Source organism: Varanus komodoensis, unplaced genomic scaffold (assembly GCF_004798865.1).
Source record: "Varanus komodoensis strain SLA01 unplaced genomic scaffold, ASM479886v1 scaffold41, whole genome shotgun sequence".
Classification (NCBI taxonomy): Eukaryota; Metazoa; Chordata; class Lepidosauria; order Squamata; family Varanidae; genus Varanus; species Varanus komodoensis.
In genome coordinates, this window is record NW_025335954.1 from 7,318,444 (window position 1) to 7,334,436 (window position 15,993).

Here is a 15,993-nt window from a genome sequence, read left to right on the forward strand (position 1 = left end):
GGGGCATTGCTGGTGTTTGGGTGAATGGTGTGGCATTTGGAACAGGATTTGGAGCAGAAAACTAGAAGACAGGCAAGGACTAAGTGCCCTCTGCCACTACTCCGCTCAAAATCCTCAATGCTGGTTCTCTTCTAAAAAAATAGAATCAAGGCATCTTGACTTGTGTAGGCCTAGCTTCACACCTAAATTCAGGATGGTAATTTTGAGACTTCACTTGAATCTGGCATCCAGGCAAGTTGTGAAGGACTCCCTGCCTTCCCACTCCATTCCCATGTCTTATCTGCACATGTGCCTCTTTTTGTCTGTGCATCCCCATCCTGTGCCCAGGTAATTGTACTTTGTCACAGCAAGTCCACCTCCAAACGTTGTACAATAAGATTACTACCTGCTTCCCAGCACTGTTTCATCATCCTATCAAAGCTGTTATCACTCTCCCAGATCTCAACCCGGGCCTCCTAATTCTTTACCATGCTTGCTGGATATGTGACTTTACAGACAACGAAAATCTTGAGCAAGCAGTTCCCACAACTCTCTTTCACACAACCACTCTATCCCCAAAATACCAATCCACCAGATGAAATAGAGCCCAGCACCTCAGGAGGCGATCTTCTGATGGTGTGAAACAAGTTTTTCTGAGCTGCATTCATGTTCAGTGCCCAGGCACTAGGAATCCCATAAATCCTTGATCCTTCCTAAAACTGAAGTCAGGATAGTACTCAGGGGAGAGATTTGCTGCATGTGTTTGCTCTGCTGCCTGGAGAAAAACTATAGCATGCATCCACTTATTAAATAAATCACCTAATCAAGCCTCTGTTTATGGAACAGCCAAACTCCTGTCCTATGCGAGGAAGAGATGCATTTCTGTGTCGAAGGCTTCACCACACTGGGCACAAGGAGCAGTCGTGTGGGAGTGGCTAGCCCCTTCAGTCATTTCCATGGGGGATCTCAAGGCCCTACTAAGGTCTCCTCCCTTGAGGCCTGCAGCAGAAGGGGAAGATGCCTCCTTGTACTTAGCCTCCAGCAAGAGAACTAAAATGCTTTGCAGACTGCCTGACATCTATGCCCACAAATGTTGTGTGGAAAAAGACAGTCTACCAGCGAATTTGAGGAAAAGTTCTTCCACTGGCATGCCATTTTTTTCCTGGAGAACCCTCCAGGTATTACTTTATAAGGAACCAAAGCTCCAAGAAACCATCCCCACCCCACTGTCTGCTGACCAACAGTGCTCCAGATGCATGTTCATCTCGGGCAGGGAACCACTGAGCGGCAAGGTGACCATGCCTGATGGTGATCTGAAGCAGAACTATGGCCAAGAGAGGAAGAATTAAGAACAGCCCCCCACTTCCATTTGTCCACTCATAACAGCCCCCTCAATGTATCCTCAAAGAAACAAGAGTGGAAGAACATCATTCAAGATAAAATGCAATGGGAATGCCGGTACACATCTGAACTCCAAAGGTTATGGGCATCCTACACTTTCCCCTGATCAATCATATAGACGAGCCTTTCTCAAACTTCTGCCTTGGAGGAATTGGAATAATTGCCATGTTTTTATTATAAGCACACACGTTTGAATGAGAAAACACAATGTTTATTTTATTTTTATTCATTTATTTAAAACATTTCTATGCCACCTCCATCGCAACAAAGCCTTGGGGCGGCTCACAGCATAATTAAAGCATATAAATAACAATTAATACAATTAGAGATTAAAAAGCCCGGTAGCATCTTGGCTTAAAAATTTAAAATCCTATAAATACCATAAGAAGTTAACAATTAAAATAAGTTTTAAATAAAAAGGTCTTGGCCTGGCGCTGAAAAACAAATAGCGACGGAGCCAGGCGGACCTCTCTGGGGAGCGCATTCCATAGGTGGGGCACCACCACAGAGAAAGCCCTCCTCTGGGTACTCATCCTCCTAATATCATTCACGGAGGGTTCCCGGAGAAGGGCATCTGTTGCCGATCTCAAGGGGCGGGAGGGCATATATGGACGCAAGCATTCCTTTAGATAATGTTTATTACATGTGCACACGATCATGAACTTTTGCAGGACCCCCAGTAACCTTCTGTAGAGCACAGAATTCTGGGGAACTCCAGCTGAGAAAGGCTGATCTAGATGGTGGATTTTGGCCATTTAGAGGCAGCTAATGTGTTACCAAGATATGTTGCACCCTGGTGGACCCAGCACCCTCTCCTTCCCACACACCAGAAGGCCCCCTTTACACCTTCCTGGAAGTCATTCTCACAGCTACCAAGAATCAGCGAACATTGTTCTTTCAGAATCAGGTATAAGCTGAAGGTGGGGAGAGGACAACTGAAGCATGGATCCCAGCTTCCAGGTAGAAGCTCTTTTCCAGTGTCAACACTGGGAATCTGAAGTAACTGTGACTGCCTACAGGGCCACAGGATCGCTCTGTAAATACATTTCCAATTTCACCAAAAAATAAAAAAAGAGGAAAAATATTAAAGAGAGCAAATAATGAGCACCCAACCCAGCTTAGGGAACTGACTAGTGCAGGGGCCCTTTATTAGCTGTGCTGAAGAGAAAGCAGTTACAGGCAGAAACTTCTAATTATGGCATAGTAGCCCCCAAAAGCCTGTCACAATTTGCTGGTCCACAGTGGCTCTGCTAGTGTATTGTATTGTATTGTATTGTATTGTATTGTATTGTATTGTATTGATTGTATTACATTTTTAAAAGCAGCATAAATTAGATCTTTAAAAAAAGACAGGTAGCCATCTCAGAACACTGGAACATAATAGACTGACACTAATGCATTCAGATTCTCTTCAAAAAAAGTAAGTGAGCAAAGGACAGCCTCTTCTGATTAAACAGCTGGTGTGGAAGCAACAGTTGTCATGATTAGCAATGGCACAGTTTAGATCATGGGTCCTCAAACTACGGCTCGGGGGCCGGATCCAGCCCGCCATGCCCATTTGGACCCGATGTGCACGCACCTGCCACCGCCCACCTTGCCCCCTGCGGGGGGAGGCAGCGGTTTGCTCGCTAGGAGAAAACGATCTCCAAGTGAGCAAGCCGCTGCCTCGTGCGGCCATGCCCACCCCTGCCCTCGCCTCACTGCCTGCACCCGCCCATGCCTCAGCGCGCGTGCCCGCATGCACCGCCCCCGCCCCCACGTCAGCCCGTGCACCCCGCCGGCACCACCTTTCTGGCCCGAGCCCAGCACCAGCAGCTTTTTACTGGCTCCCTGGTGGAAAAGTTTGAGGACCCCTGGTTTAGATGCTTGAGTCAAGTAGACTGTGGAAGTATTTGCAATCAATTTTGGTTTGAGGGACAAAAACGCTAAAATTTGTTAGACTGTTACCCAAGCTTAGCACATATATGGGCAATTCTGGGCATAATAGAGTCTACCAACAAAATGCCTAATTCTGAGTTCCAGTAGCATTTCTCAACTTGAGTCTATCTGTGAGTGCAAGCCAGAGGTCCAAGTTAAGGGATGTATTGTCCTGATAGGAGTAGATCATGAGCAAGCTTTAATCCAAGATGCATGCACCTTGGGCATAAGAAGTGCTTCCAGGTGCCACAGGGACCATCATAAACTCACCTCCATTCTCATGTAGCTTCCCCCGGTATATCTTGTCCTCTACCACATCAGTCCAGTAGAGAGAGCTCTGATTCAGGTGGAAGTCAAGAGCAATGGTGTTCCGCAAGCCAGGCACCAATACACTGTAATCACCCCTGTACAGATCAATGCGCCGGATCTCATGGCGATTGGAGAAGATGATGAAAGGCTTAAAGGGGTCTGAAAATTGAGAAGGGGTAATTTGTTAGTAGTATTACATTTCTGTGCACTTTCAAGTCCAGCAAGGGGAATGGGAGGGTCTCTTAAGAGCATGTTTCCAAAACACACAGACACACAGGTTTTCAAAATAAAAGAGGTGCTGAAAACTTCTACTATGTTGATGTACTTGCAAAGAAGAAGGCCTCTTGCAGTCCTCTTCTGCTTCTGCCATCATATGCCCAATACTGGACTGTGATTTTAATCATCATTTTCATAAATGGTTATGACATTATAAAATAGAATTAGTGTTTACAGAAATATGAATGAAGGCTTGTTGTCCTGCCCTCTATGAATGAAGCTACCCACATGTATGAAGGATTCTGTCCACTGGCAAATGCCCAGAGATCTAATGGAATGGGGCTAGCCAGCCTGCCCTTCTTCAAAACAAGAAGGAACAAATGGCTTGCTGCAACTGAAGGACATGCATTGCTTTAAAATCTGCCCTCCTGCCCCCCCCCTCCAATTCCTTTCCTCCCTTGGGCACTGGGAACAGAGCAGCTTTTCTTGAGCCTGCCAATTCCAATGCTGCAAAATGAGGGCAAGTCCCCAAAGGACAGAAGCATCGCTGTGTTTCTCAGTTGCTGGAAAAGGCTCACTTTGGTCCACCCCTCACTGCTCTTTTGCTCTCCCTTTCCCATTTAGTTCCTCAGAAGACAAGAACCTTGGACACAGATCGGATACCTTCCGTGCATACAAAGGAGAACCGAGGGACCAGGGTTGCTCCCAACCCCCTCCCTCCACCCAGATCTGACACTGTTCAACAAAAGTCCTGGTCTTGCCAGAAAGACTCTAAAGGTACAATTCTGTGAATGTTTAGGGAGGAAAAGGCTTGCAGCTCCCAGCACACCCCAGTCAACATGCGGCTTGATGGGAGTTATAGGGTTTTTTCCTGCCTAAATACACATAGGATTGCACTCTGGGTATGGTTCAGTCACAGAGGAACTGACTAAATTTCCTGCATGGCAGGAACAAGGTAGATATGGTGAACACCACAGAGGTGTCCCTAAAAGACAGTGGGCTCCATTTGTCTTCTACCATTTTTTCCTAAAACAGGGGTGGGCAATTTGTGGCTCTCCAGATGTTTGGACCTACAAACACCCATCATGCTTCACCATTAGCTATGCTGGTGAGGGCTCATGGGAACTGTAGGCTGAAATCTCTGGCAGGTCACAAGCGGATCTTCTTTGTGCTGGAGGCATGTTCACACCAAGCTTTTCAACAGGGCTTCTCTGGAGGAAAGCTGTTGTCTGAGCCACATCTCAGTAGAGATACTGATTAGTTCTCAGTTTCTGAGTAAGGGAGTTCTCATTAATTTTTCTGAGCTGCCTGGAGAACTTTGTGTATCAGGCAGTATAAAAATGAAACAATGAAATGAAAGCAAATCTCAATTTTTCATGATTTTCCATATCATGTCAGAAGTCTCATAAAGAACACAGAATAGGCTTTTAAGTAAGCAACTTAGCCTGCCACCGTGTACATGATTTTTTTAAAAATCCCAAAAGCACATTGGGGTTCTGCTGTGACTTATTCAGTGTAAGGATTAAGTCTAGCACCACTGCAGAGATGCCTCAGGAAGATTTGAGGTCTGATTCTGACTTAGGTGAGGACAGAGAAGAGGCAGCAGAGGCCTCAAGGCCACTGCAGCTGGACTTTGGCAGGAAAGCTGCCGATAGTCCAACAAGCCATTCTGAAACTAGGAGAATGCCTAGCCAGAATGAAGATGGGAAGAAGGCATTAAAGAACACCAGAGGCAGACATTGCATGAGGAGGGAGGAGCTGCCTAAGCATTCCTCAAGGAAAAGGTCTACCTTGAAGGCAGGGCTTTGCTAGCATACCTAATCGGAATGGGAGGGTGCTAAGAATTTCCCAACTGGATCCCACTCTCCAACTTGCTGCCTTTGTGCCTTCCAGACATGTTTGGATTGCAACACCCAGAATTCCCATGCAATGGCCTGGCTAGCCACCTCTGAAGGCCACCAGGTGGGGGAAGTCTGCCTTAAATTAAGCAACTAGCTTTCTTAGATGCTAAAACAGGGTTTTGTAGCCACTGCTTGCAACCTGAAACAAGACTGAAACAAGACTGATTCCCTTCTAGTCAGCTAGAAGTGTGTTAAATGTAATAGAAATCACATGGAAGGAAAGGTTAAAGCCTGGTATAATAGCAATGGATATCTTTAAAGCCTTTGATTGTGTGGAATGGCCTATAATAAAAGATACTGATTGAGATATTAGGATTTGCTAGAATAGCAGTACGTAAAATGAAAAAATTACCTAAGATTAATTTTTTGTTGGGGATGTTACCCATTAAGATATTAGGAAAATAACTGGAAAATTGAAAGAGTAGAATTGGGACTGGTAAAATATGATTAATAAATTTTGTAATGGGGCAAGACAGTGAGGATTAGTTTAAAAAAAAGTGGTATAAACCAGAAAAATGAAAAAATTGGGTATTCTGAATATAAAATTATATTACATAGCAAATCACATGAGATACATGAAATATTGTATTACAATCCCAAAAGGTAATATGGGCAGAATTAGAATAACAACAAATTGAGGATGAAGAATAGAAGAATTTCCAGAAAAACTGAGAGGCAGTTTGAGAAAAGTACTGAAGGATAAACAAGTTCTTAGGTTAAAAGATTGGCTAGAGAAAATGTATAAGGAAAAGATAAAAGCGGTATAAAGGAAAAGTTAACTTGGTTTAATGTTATCCAGTTAAAACAAAAGACTAAAGAATGGGTATAGAAAAATAGCAAATGCTATTATTATTATTTAGATATTACTAAATTTGAAGAGATCGAATTACAAAAGGAAAAACAAGATAATATGCAAACAAGAGTAACAGTAAGTGCAATTTATAAGATATTATGAGAAATGGAGGATCAATATGATCCTCTTAAGGTCTTATGGGAAATAGAGTTAAGCAGGGATATAAGTAAGGAAGGGACTGCAGGTGGCACAGTGGTTTAACCGCTGTGCTGCTGGGCTCGTTGATCGAAAGGTTGCCGGTTCGAATCTGCACAACGGGGTGAGTTCCTGTTGCTCTATCCCAGCTCCTGCCAACCTTGTAGTTCGAAAGCATGCAAATGCAAGCAGATAAAAAGGTACCACTTTGATGGGCAGGTAACAGAGTTCCGTGCACTTTGGTGTTTAGTCGTGCCGGCCACATGACCATGGAGACTGTCTGTGGACAAACGCTGGCTCCCTCAGCTAGGAAACGGAGATGAGCACCACCCCCTAGAGTCAGGCATGTCTGGACTTAATGTCAAGGGGAAACCTTTACCTTTATAAGTAAGGAAGAATAGGGAAAACACAGGATAAGAGAATATTAAAATATATGTCAATTAGGATAAAGAAAAACTTCTACAAATGAATATGGAAATAGTATCTGACACTGTAAAATTAATTTATATGGATAATATATGTTGGAAATATGGTAAAAACATGGGTACTTATTTCCATACGTGGTGGGAATGTGAAGAAACTATGAAATTTTGGAAAGTGCTTTTTAAGGAAATCAGTAAAATATTAATTTTAGATATTGAAGCAGACCCTGGAATTGTATGATTGTCATTATTTCCAACTAGAAAAGGAATGTTAAAGAATTAGTAGCACATTTATTAACAGCTGTAAGATTTAAAATAGCAAACAACTGGAAGGAAAAACATAAATTCTACGTGAATTGTATAAGAAAATTTGGAATACAGCTCTTAATGACAAGTTGATACATAGTATTAAGGTGAAAAAGAGTTGACAAGAATAATTTTGATAAAATTTGGAGTTGTGTATTGAATATATATTAACAAAAAGGAAGGAAAACTTCGTATGACTGAATGCAATTTTAGATGGGGAAGAGGTCTTCCTGAGAGAGGTGAAGGAAAGAAAAAAAAGAGAGGATGTATATATATAGATCTAAATAAATAATTATCATGCATTTTGTATAATATTATTTTGTTAGTTAAGAAAAAAGAAAAAAGACTGGCTCCCTTGTACCTTTTTTGTGTAATAAAAGCTAATTACTTAGAATTATGTATCAGTGACCTGCCTCTGACAGGAGGCAAAGAGGTCTTATCACACCCAACCTCTTGTGTGAGTTGGCTCACTTGTGAGAAAACCCCAAGTTTCTTATGATACCTGTTCAGACCTCATGCAGGACACCGGTGAAAAATGAGTTCCAAGAGAAATGTTCTTCCGCTCAAACCCAGAAGTGGAGCACTAAGCAGCAACTGAACACTGCGAAAGGAAGGCAAACAAGGGACGCTACCCTGACCTTGCCCCAGAAAAGAACACCTGACTGAAGTGGTAGTGACTATTTCTTGGTGGATAGTAACATCTATTTTGGAGTTGGTACTGGAGTTGACAAGACGCTAAGGGAACTGCACTGATGAGATGTGACTGATGTACTGAAGCTCTGCTGGCGTGAACCCTCCACATGCCAGAATGGTGTTTGCGTGAATGTTCTTGATTTGTCAAACAGAAAGAGATCTCAGCTTGCTCCCTCTTGGCTTATCTCGTATTTCAAAGGAATTCCAGGAGATGATGAGCTCCAAGTTCCCTATTTCTCTGTAATGTGTCTCAGAGAACTTACATGCCCAGCCAAGAAGGGGCTAGGCAAAGGGTGCAGAACGTCTTTCACACCAAGGGGCACATTCTGTACCAGAGAAGAAGTTCTTGAGGGCCATGTTCCAATGCTGGGTGGGACCAAAGGCCAAAGGGGTGGACATGAAGGCAAAGTGAGCGGGACCAAAACAACAGAGAACTCCCAGCCTAATTAAACTTACAGCTCTTATTGCCAGTAACTAAGCTTTCAGAAGTGCATTTAATTTAGAAAGGAAGAAGACCAGTACAAAGACTAGGAAAATGCCAACGAATCCATGATTTGGGGAAATAGGTGGGGCCAGAGAAAGGGACATGGCCATTAGAGGAACCCTGAACAGCCTAATTAGTACCCTGGCCTAAGATTCTACACCCCTGGACTAGATGCACTGCTTTGAGAGTCTGATGTCCAGTGTCCCTGACTCTGATTAAACCTGAAGCCCTCTTCCACCCCAGCAAGGCCAAGAGGTATACACAAGACCCGTGTGTGCTCACCCAGGCTGCGGCAGCTCTCGCCGTCAGGCTCCAACATCCACCCCTCGTAGCAAGAGCACTTCACACTGTATTTGTTCTGCTCGCACTTCTGGCTGCACTTGAGGTGTTTGGCACAGTAGCTCTGGATCTGGCAGGTCTTGTTGTCAGCACCCAGCTCCATGCCCAGCGGGCACGAGCATGCAATGCCCTCACCTGGGGCCACGGTGCAGTTGTGGCTGCAGCCCCCGTTGTTCAGAGAGCAAAGGTCTGTCAGAAATTAGAGACACCAAGGAGACATTATGAGAAATTCTGCTTTGTGTTCAAGTTGCTCACAATCTGCTGCTAGGCCTGAGGGAGAAAAATGCTAGGCCTGCACTGTCAGTCCCCTGGCTAATAAACTCACTTTACTTCCACTCTCAGAACTATCAATGCAGAAATCTGAACTCAAGGTGCCTTCTTCCCTATGTGCCAGCATGACTCCTGAGATTGGAGGCAGAGGCCCTTCTCCGGGAACCCTCTTTGAAGGAAATTAGGAGAATAGTTACTTGGAGAAGGGCCTTTTCAGCGGTGGCACCCGACTGTGGAAAATGCTTCCCAGGGAGGTTCTCCTAGCACCGTCGCTCTATTCTTTTTGGCATCAGACAAAGACCTTTTTATTCTCCCGGTATTTTAACAATTAATTGGTTTTATCCTGTTGTTATTACTATTTTAGATGTAGTGTGCTGCGTGTCATTGTTATGGTATTGTTCTTGGTTTCCTTCCTCGTAAGCCGTTCAGAGACCTTTCTTTAATAATGGACGGCATAGAAAATTTTTAAATAAATAAATGGGCATCTCTTCCCCAGGGCTGACCCAAGTTATTCTGTAAGGTGAAAGGAAAGTGGTGCCTCTGTTTGTTCCATGTACAAAGCTGACCAGCACAGAATTTGAACCTTACTTCAGCACAAGCAATGGGACATCATCCTTTGCTGAGCTCACTCAGGGTGGGCCCTGGGCAGGACATGCATAGGTCCATCCTCCCAAATCTTCTCATCATTCAGCTGGCCGTATAGCTCTTAACTCATTAAAAAAGTATGATTATTGAATCTCAACCTAGTACTTAGTCAGTAGTAATTATTTGTTTATTTCAGGGGCAGGTGTTAAATCCTGCTGCCTAAGCAATACTCCCAAAGCAGATTAAAATGAAAATAAAATGATCCATTAATTTTATTGTGACTTCATGGCTGAGGTAAGATTTGAACAGGATGCTTCCAGGTTCAGAACTCACACCCTTCACCATTACACACCCTTCACACTGAATCACCAATGATGGACAGATGAGCGCCACTTCTCAGCCTGCCCAATTTCTTTGCTGAAACAGAGCAGAGAACTGAGGGGGTCCTGGTTCCTGAGCAGCATAAAGATGAACAGATCAAGGAATGGAAGCCAGCCAATCACCCTGGTTTCACGAGCCAGTGAAAGAACAACTTTAGGAGAGAACCCTGGCAAGTCACTTCTCAACCTCACACTCACCACAGAGTTTTCCTTCATCAGACCCATCCCCACAGTCATCGTTGCCATCGCACAACTTTTCAGGAGGAAGACAGATTGATGTGGTGTTGGCACAAGTGTGTGAAGGTGGCTTGCACACCAGTGACTCGCAGTTCTCCTCGTCAGAGTTGTCCTCACAATCGTTGTCCCCATCGCATACCCAAGCTTTGCTGATGCACCGGGCTAGGAGGAGAGGCGAAGACAATGTTCAAAATGGCAGAGAAGATGAGAGACAAAGTTAATTACTTCAAAGCAAATTCAGTGCATGCCTTTGCAAGGCCTGAGGGCCATTGGTGGCTCCCAGCCATCTCAAGCAGGCTCCCTGCTCTCTCTCTTGCTCTCTCTGACCTGGTTCACACAACAAAGTGAACCAGCTAGCATTTCCCTAATTATTCACACAGGCGTTTGTTTAGCAGCTGGCTGGTTGCTGTGACCTGGGCTACTAGACAGCCAGTATAACATAGTATAGTGGTTAGAGCACTGAATCGGACCTCTGGGTTATAGTCTCTGTAAGCCACAGAGCTCATTAGGTGACTCTGTGTCAGCCACAAACTTCCAGCCTAACCTACCTCACAGGGTTGCTCTTGTGGGGTTAAAATGGCAAGAAGGAGAACCTGGTAAAGTTATCTTGGGTTTCTTGCAAGAGGAAGAAAGCAAGATTGCAATGCAATGCAATAATATTAGAAAGGCTTCAAAAATGGAGGACAAACTACTCAGTAAGTTGTAATGAAGAAAGAGCACCATTACTGGCTAGCTGCACCAGTATTTGCATCCAAGAATCAAGTGAAACTCTTGGAATTCGGCTGAAAGTTGCCAGGGAATTAGGTGGTAGACTGAGTGACTGACCAAGGCATTGCTCATATTGGACAGGAATGTGGAGAGGTCTGAAAAGTCTGAGTCTGGTGTACAGTGTGATGACCAAAGCAGGGAAGGAGAGGAGAAAAGAACTCTGCCAGGAAAGTCCTCCAAGGGGCCTTCAGTGGTAGCACGCAAAGCCAAAGTAGCATGATGGGGCAGGAAGCCAGCTGTTTTTTTTACAGATCTTGTTTGTACAGAAATAGTTTCAGTTGCAAAATTGTTTCAAAATGTTGCATACTGGAATATTTTATGTGATATTTTATTGCATTTGTGAATTGTTGTGAACCACCCAGACAGTTTCAGCTATTTGGCTATATAGAAATTAGATTAATAATTACAACCATAACAACAATAATGGTGAAGGGCCTCCTGCTTGAAAAATAGTGACTGCTCACTATTTCCACCATGGCTACTTCTGCATGGAGTCATCTGAAGGAGATTTTCTGCACTATGAAAAGTCTGTTAGATCAAGGACTGGTGACAGTTGAAGAGGACATGGTTGCCCACTTTGACATTTTTGCTGAGTGTTTGTAAAATCACTCATATCTGCTCTGCCTTGATTCCAACAGGCTGGCCCAACGTCACCCCTTATCTGTGAACTTCCTGGACAGGTTAGGATTCAAAACCAGGTCTCCTAGCTACAGCCCAACACTCTACACACACACTGCACTCGTTCTCCAGAGGTGTTAGAACAGCACTTCTGAACCCTTACATTACAGTTATCTGGATGTGTGCCTGCAGAGCCAGAGAACTCCACCCCAAACCCTGCAATGCCATTACCAGAGTCTTTGCAGCCAAACTTGACATTTGGGTCACAGACGTGGGTGACACCCTCACAGTTCTTCTCATCGCTGGAGTCCATGCAGTCGGTGTCCCCATCACAGTGCCAGCGCATAGGAATGCAGAGTGCGTCCAGCCGGCACTGAAACTCATCTGTGTGGCAGCCTCCAGGTGGGCGTGTGGCTGGGGAAGGAATGACACAGGCAGGAGGTTAACTAGCTTAAAGCTGGCAACTAACTGTGGGTATCATTTAGGTGCCATTAACTTCCTGGGCCCATATAACCCCCAGCCCCATGCTTTAAAAGCAGCAATGCAAGCCTCACTTGTAGGTCCACCCTTAATATTAGTTAGACTAGTAGGCACTGTGGGCCTTCTCCATATGGATTCTCAGCTTTGTGCAATTCCTTCTCAAAGGATAGGCAGGCGGCTCCTTCAGCTGAAATATTTAAAATGCTTGAATGGCTTTTAATGGATGAATTTTATTGGTCATGCTGCTGGTTTATGGATCTTTTATAGCTACAGCTCTGGTTTCTTTTAATACAGGGTGAATTGCATGTTAATGTCTGATTATTTTGCATTTTTACATTTTATTACAATATCATTGCATTCTTACAGTTGTATATTACTATTTGCCTCAGATACTTTGTTCAGAAAGGTGACCTATACATATTTAAATTAGGAAATAAAATTAAGTCTTAAAATGGCAGGAAAAACTCCTACCTAACAAAATAGAAGGCAGGATGTCTATCAGGCTGAAGACAAATAGTCTTTGCTTGGAGAGGAAGGGCTGATTTGCAATCCAATCTTTTGGAACCTGGGGGAAATCTTCTGCCCCTACTGGCTATGCCAGAAGCAGAAGCCATTGTAACAATCTGACAACCAAAACCAGCAGGGAGAATGCAAAAGTCATGAAGAAGTTAAGCTTGTCTGAGAAGCTCAGGTTTGCTACATTTGAAAACAAGCCAGAAAAACAAGTGTCTACTTCTCTGGGGGAGAGAAGTCAAAACACACAGGCATTGCCTGTAAAAGGTTCTAATCCAGAGGAGCAGTGCTTTTACGGTCTTACACCAGGGGTGTTGAACCTCTTTCAGCCTGCATGCTACATTCCATTGTGGGGAGGCAAGAGTGGGCAGTGTAGGGCAAGGCCAAAGGCAAAATCTGGAGGGGCCCAAAATACCAGTGCCAGTATACTTGAGATTAAAGCTGTCATGGACAGTAATGAAGCCCCAAGAAATGCATTTCATCTGTCCAAAACGGGGAAAAACTGTGCCAGAGCTGGGAAACCACCAACTGGCACAGGGGAAGAGCATATGGGGCCAGGGGAAGGGTGTATGGCCAACTGTAAAAACCAAGACTGGGACCGCAGCTGGGGCAGATCAGGCTCAGGCATCTGAGATTCTGCAGCCTCGATCTATGCTGTTGCTGCTACCTCCAACATGGCTTCTCTGGTCATTGTTTCCTAACTGTTCCCACTTTGGTTTATTTATTTTACAATTTTTCTGTAGACTCTGTATAAATTGCCTTTCACTGGTATTTCATATTCTGAAGAAAACACATACCACAGAACCACTGATGATTGCTTGCACAGAATACATACACGCGAAGACTGGAATGACTATAAATGAAAATCAGCAGAACCCTCTATAAGATGCTTTGATTGTTAGTTGATTCAATCAACTAATTCTGAGCACAGGTTTAAGTTCTACATATGAAAATCAGATGGAAGCCGCTGCCGAGAGCCTTCCCTCTGGCTAAGTGTGAAGAGCTGGCTCACGCTCACCCTGGTTGGTGCAGTTGGCATGGGTCTCATCGCTGTAGTCCCCACAGTCGTTATCTCCATCGCAGGTCCAATGCACGGGGATGCAGCGGCCACTGTTGCACTTGAACTGGTTGCTGGAGCAGGAGTGGCTGCAGCCGGCTTCATCGCTGTTGTCTCCACAGTCGTTATCTGGAAGTCAGAGGAAGAATGCAAGAGGGAGATGGTTAAGAGGCCCCAGGGAGCAGACGTGACCCTTTCCCTCGCACACCCGCTAGGCTACTCCAAAGCTATACGCAGATTCCCCTGGCTGGCAAGCAGCTAGAATGCTCCAGACCTTTCAGCGATGCACCCGCTGTCTAAGCAGAAGGGACTGTGGCATCCCAACAAGTCCATGTTAATGGCACCCTCCTACCCCATGCATGCTTTAGCCAGGCATGCTTCCCATCATCCCAAGAGCTCTTGCCACTAGTAAAGCAACTAAAAAGACTAACAATAGTAGTAACAGTAATAGTAATAATAATAATGATGATGATGAAAACACAGAAACTGCATAGATCACCTCATGCACCATGGGGGAAAAGGGAGTGGGTGAAGTGACAGAGCAAATATCCTGCTACTAGATTCTTGAACCGTGGCATCTGGACATTCCTCTGCGCATGTATGTGTATGGCCAGTTTTGACCAGATCTAACACATCACTTTTACAGTCTGTAGCGGCTCATCAAGTTTTTAAACAAGGACAAACATTTCTTCAAAGAGTTTAGCTTGCAAAAGTTTCCAGCTGAATCAGCTTACTGCTATACACCCTTGCATTATCGGATTTTCTTCTCCCTGGCTAAAGCCCCACTTGGATTTGGTGGCTTGAATCATTGCTCCTGCTTCACCTCCCCCTCCCTTCATCAAAGTCTCCTCGCCAAATTCTGGAGCACAGTGTGGCACACGGAATGATGAATGGCCTCCTTCTCCCTTGGCTAAGCATGTTGGCAGGGCTAAACTGATTGATGCACTGGCGTTTACCCTGACAGAAAGAGAGCAGGAGAATGTGCACTCACCTGCTTCTCTCAGGATAATTTTGGCACTTGTTCCGAGACAGACCTTGGAGATCACTGAAATGCCATTCACAGATCTGTCTCAGAGCCTATCCTGTGCAAGGGATTACTCCCGTTAAAGAGGGCACCTAATTTTCACACACAGTTAAGAAATGCAAAGATGTTTTTGCTCCCTTAAAGCATCACTCGGAAGTAATTCCTGTGATGGCGACCATGGTGTTGCAGTGAGAGTGCTGGACAGGGGGGTTTGACAGATTCTGGTGTCTCTCCCCACATGGCAACTTTGAGCCAGTTGGTGACTCTCAACCTAACCTGCCTCACAGAGCTTTTGTGAGGATAAAATGGAGAGGACAACTACTGTGTAAGTTGCTTGCAAAAGGAAAAGATAATAATAAAAAATACAGGAGAGCAATAGGATCACTTAGTAAGCATGGGCAGGTTGAGCTGTAAATTCTATGGAGAGAAGCAGTCCCTGAAGATGTTTTTGTGCCAAAGATTATGTTTTTAGGGTTCTTTTTCATGTTTGCTAATTTTAATCTAATTACATTTTTTATTTTCTGAATGTTTTGTAAATTGCTTCAGTTAGCTTCAGAAAGGGGGGCACAGAGAGACAAAAGAGAAATTACCCACCACTTGAAATAGTCCCTATTCCTATCCTTCCAAAGCCTGACGGTTGTTCATAGAAGTATTACTGGATGAAGTGAGACCTACTTCTGAGTAAGAACACATACATGGACTTGGTCTGTATGACTGAAGCAAGAATCTAATTGATGGAAGCTTCTGCAATCTGAGCTATAAATCCCACAATAGTGAGCCTATGGGACACAGAGAAGAAATTCCTCCAGTTTCTTCCATGCTGATGAGAATGTTACTAGCTAAAAGGAAAGGCAGGTCCCAGAATAGGTCTTCTGAGCTTCAGAACTGTTGTATCCAATTATATTATCAGAGGCTAAACAAAGGAGGATTAGGAAAACGTCCTTTTGCTTTGCATTTTCCTGCAGTCACTTAGGATTGTGCAGAAAAGTGAGGGGTATTTAAGGGAACAGAGAGAGTGTGGGGGGAAATTGAGGTGCATGTTGATCTATGCACTAACCGGTAGCTTTTGGACAATTCTTTTCGTCAGAGCCATCCCCACAATCCTT

At 44.3% G+C, this 15,993-nt stretch overlaps 1 protein-coding gene across 7 annotated transcripts in view; it reads right to left on the reverse strand.

Moving 5' to 3' along the window:
- LRP1 (LDL receptor related protein 1) overlaps positions 1–15,993 on the reverse strand; it is a 405,127-nt gene that overhangs the window by 106,291 nt on the left and 282,843 nt on the right. For all 7 annotated transcript variants that reach the window (XM_044443327.1, XM_044443325.1, XM_044443324.1 and 4 more), the window contains 5 exons: positions 13,825–13,992; positions 12,045–12,227; positions 10,389–10,589; positions 8,899–9,144; positions 3,568–3,765 (listed from right to left, as the gene is read on the reverse strand). In XM_044443327.1, the coding sequence (XP_044299262.1) occupies positions 3,568–3,765; positions 8,899–9,144; positions 10,389–10,589; positions 12,045–12,227; positions 13,825–13,992 (996 nt within the window). The remainder of the gene's footprint in view (positions 1–3,567; positions 3,766–8,898; positions 9,145–10,388; positions 10,590–12,044; positions 12,228–13,824; positions 13,993–15,993) is intronic.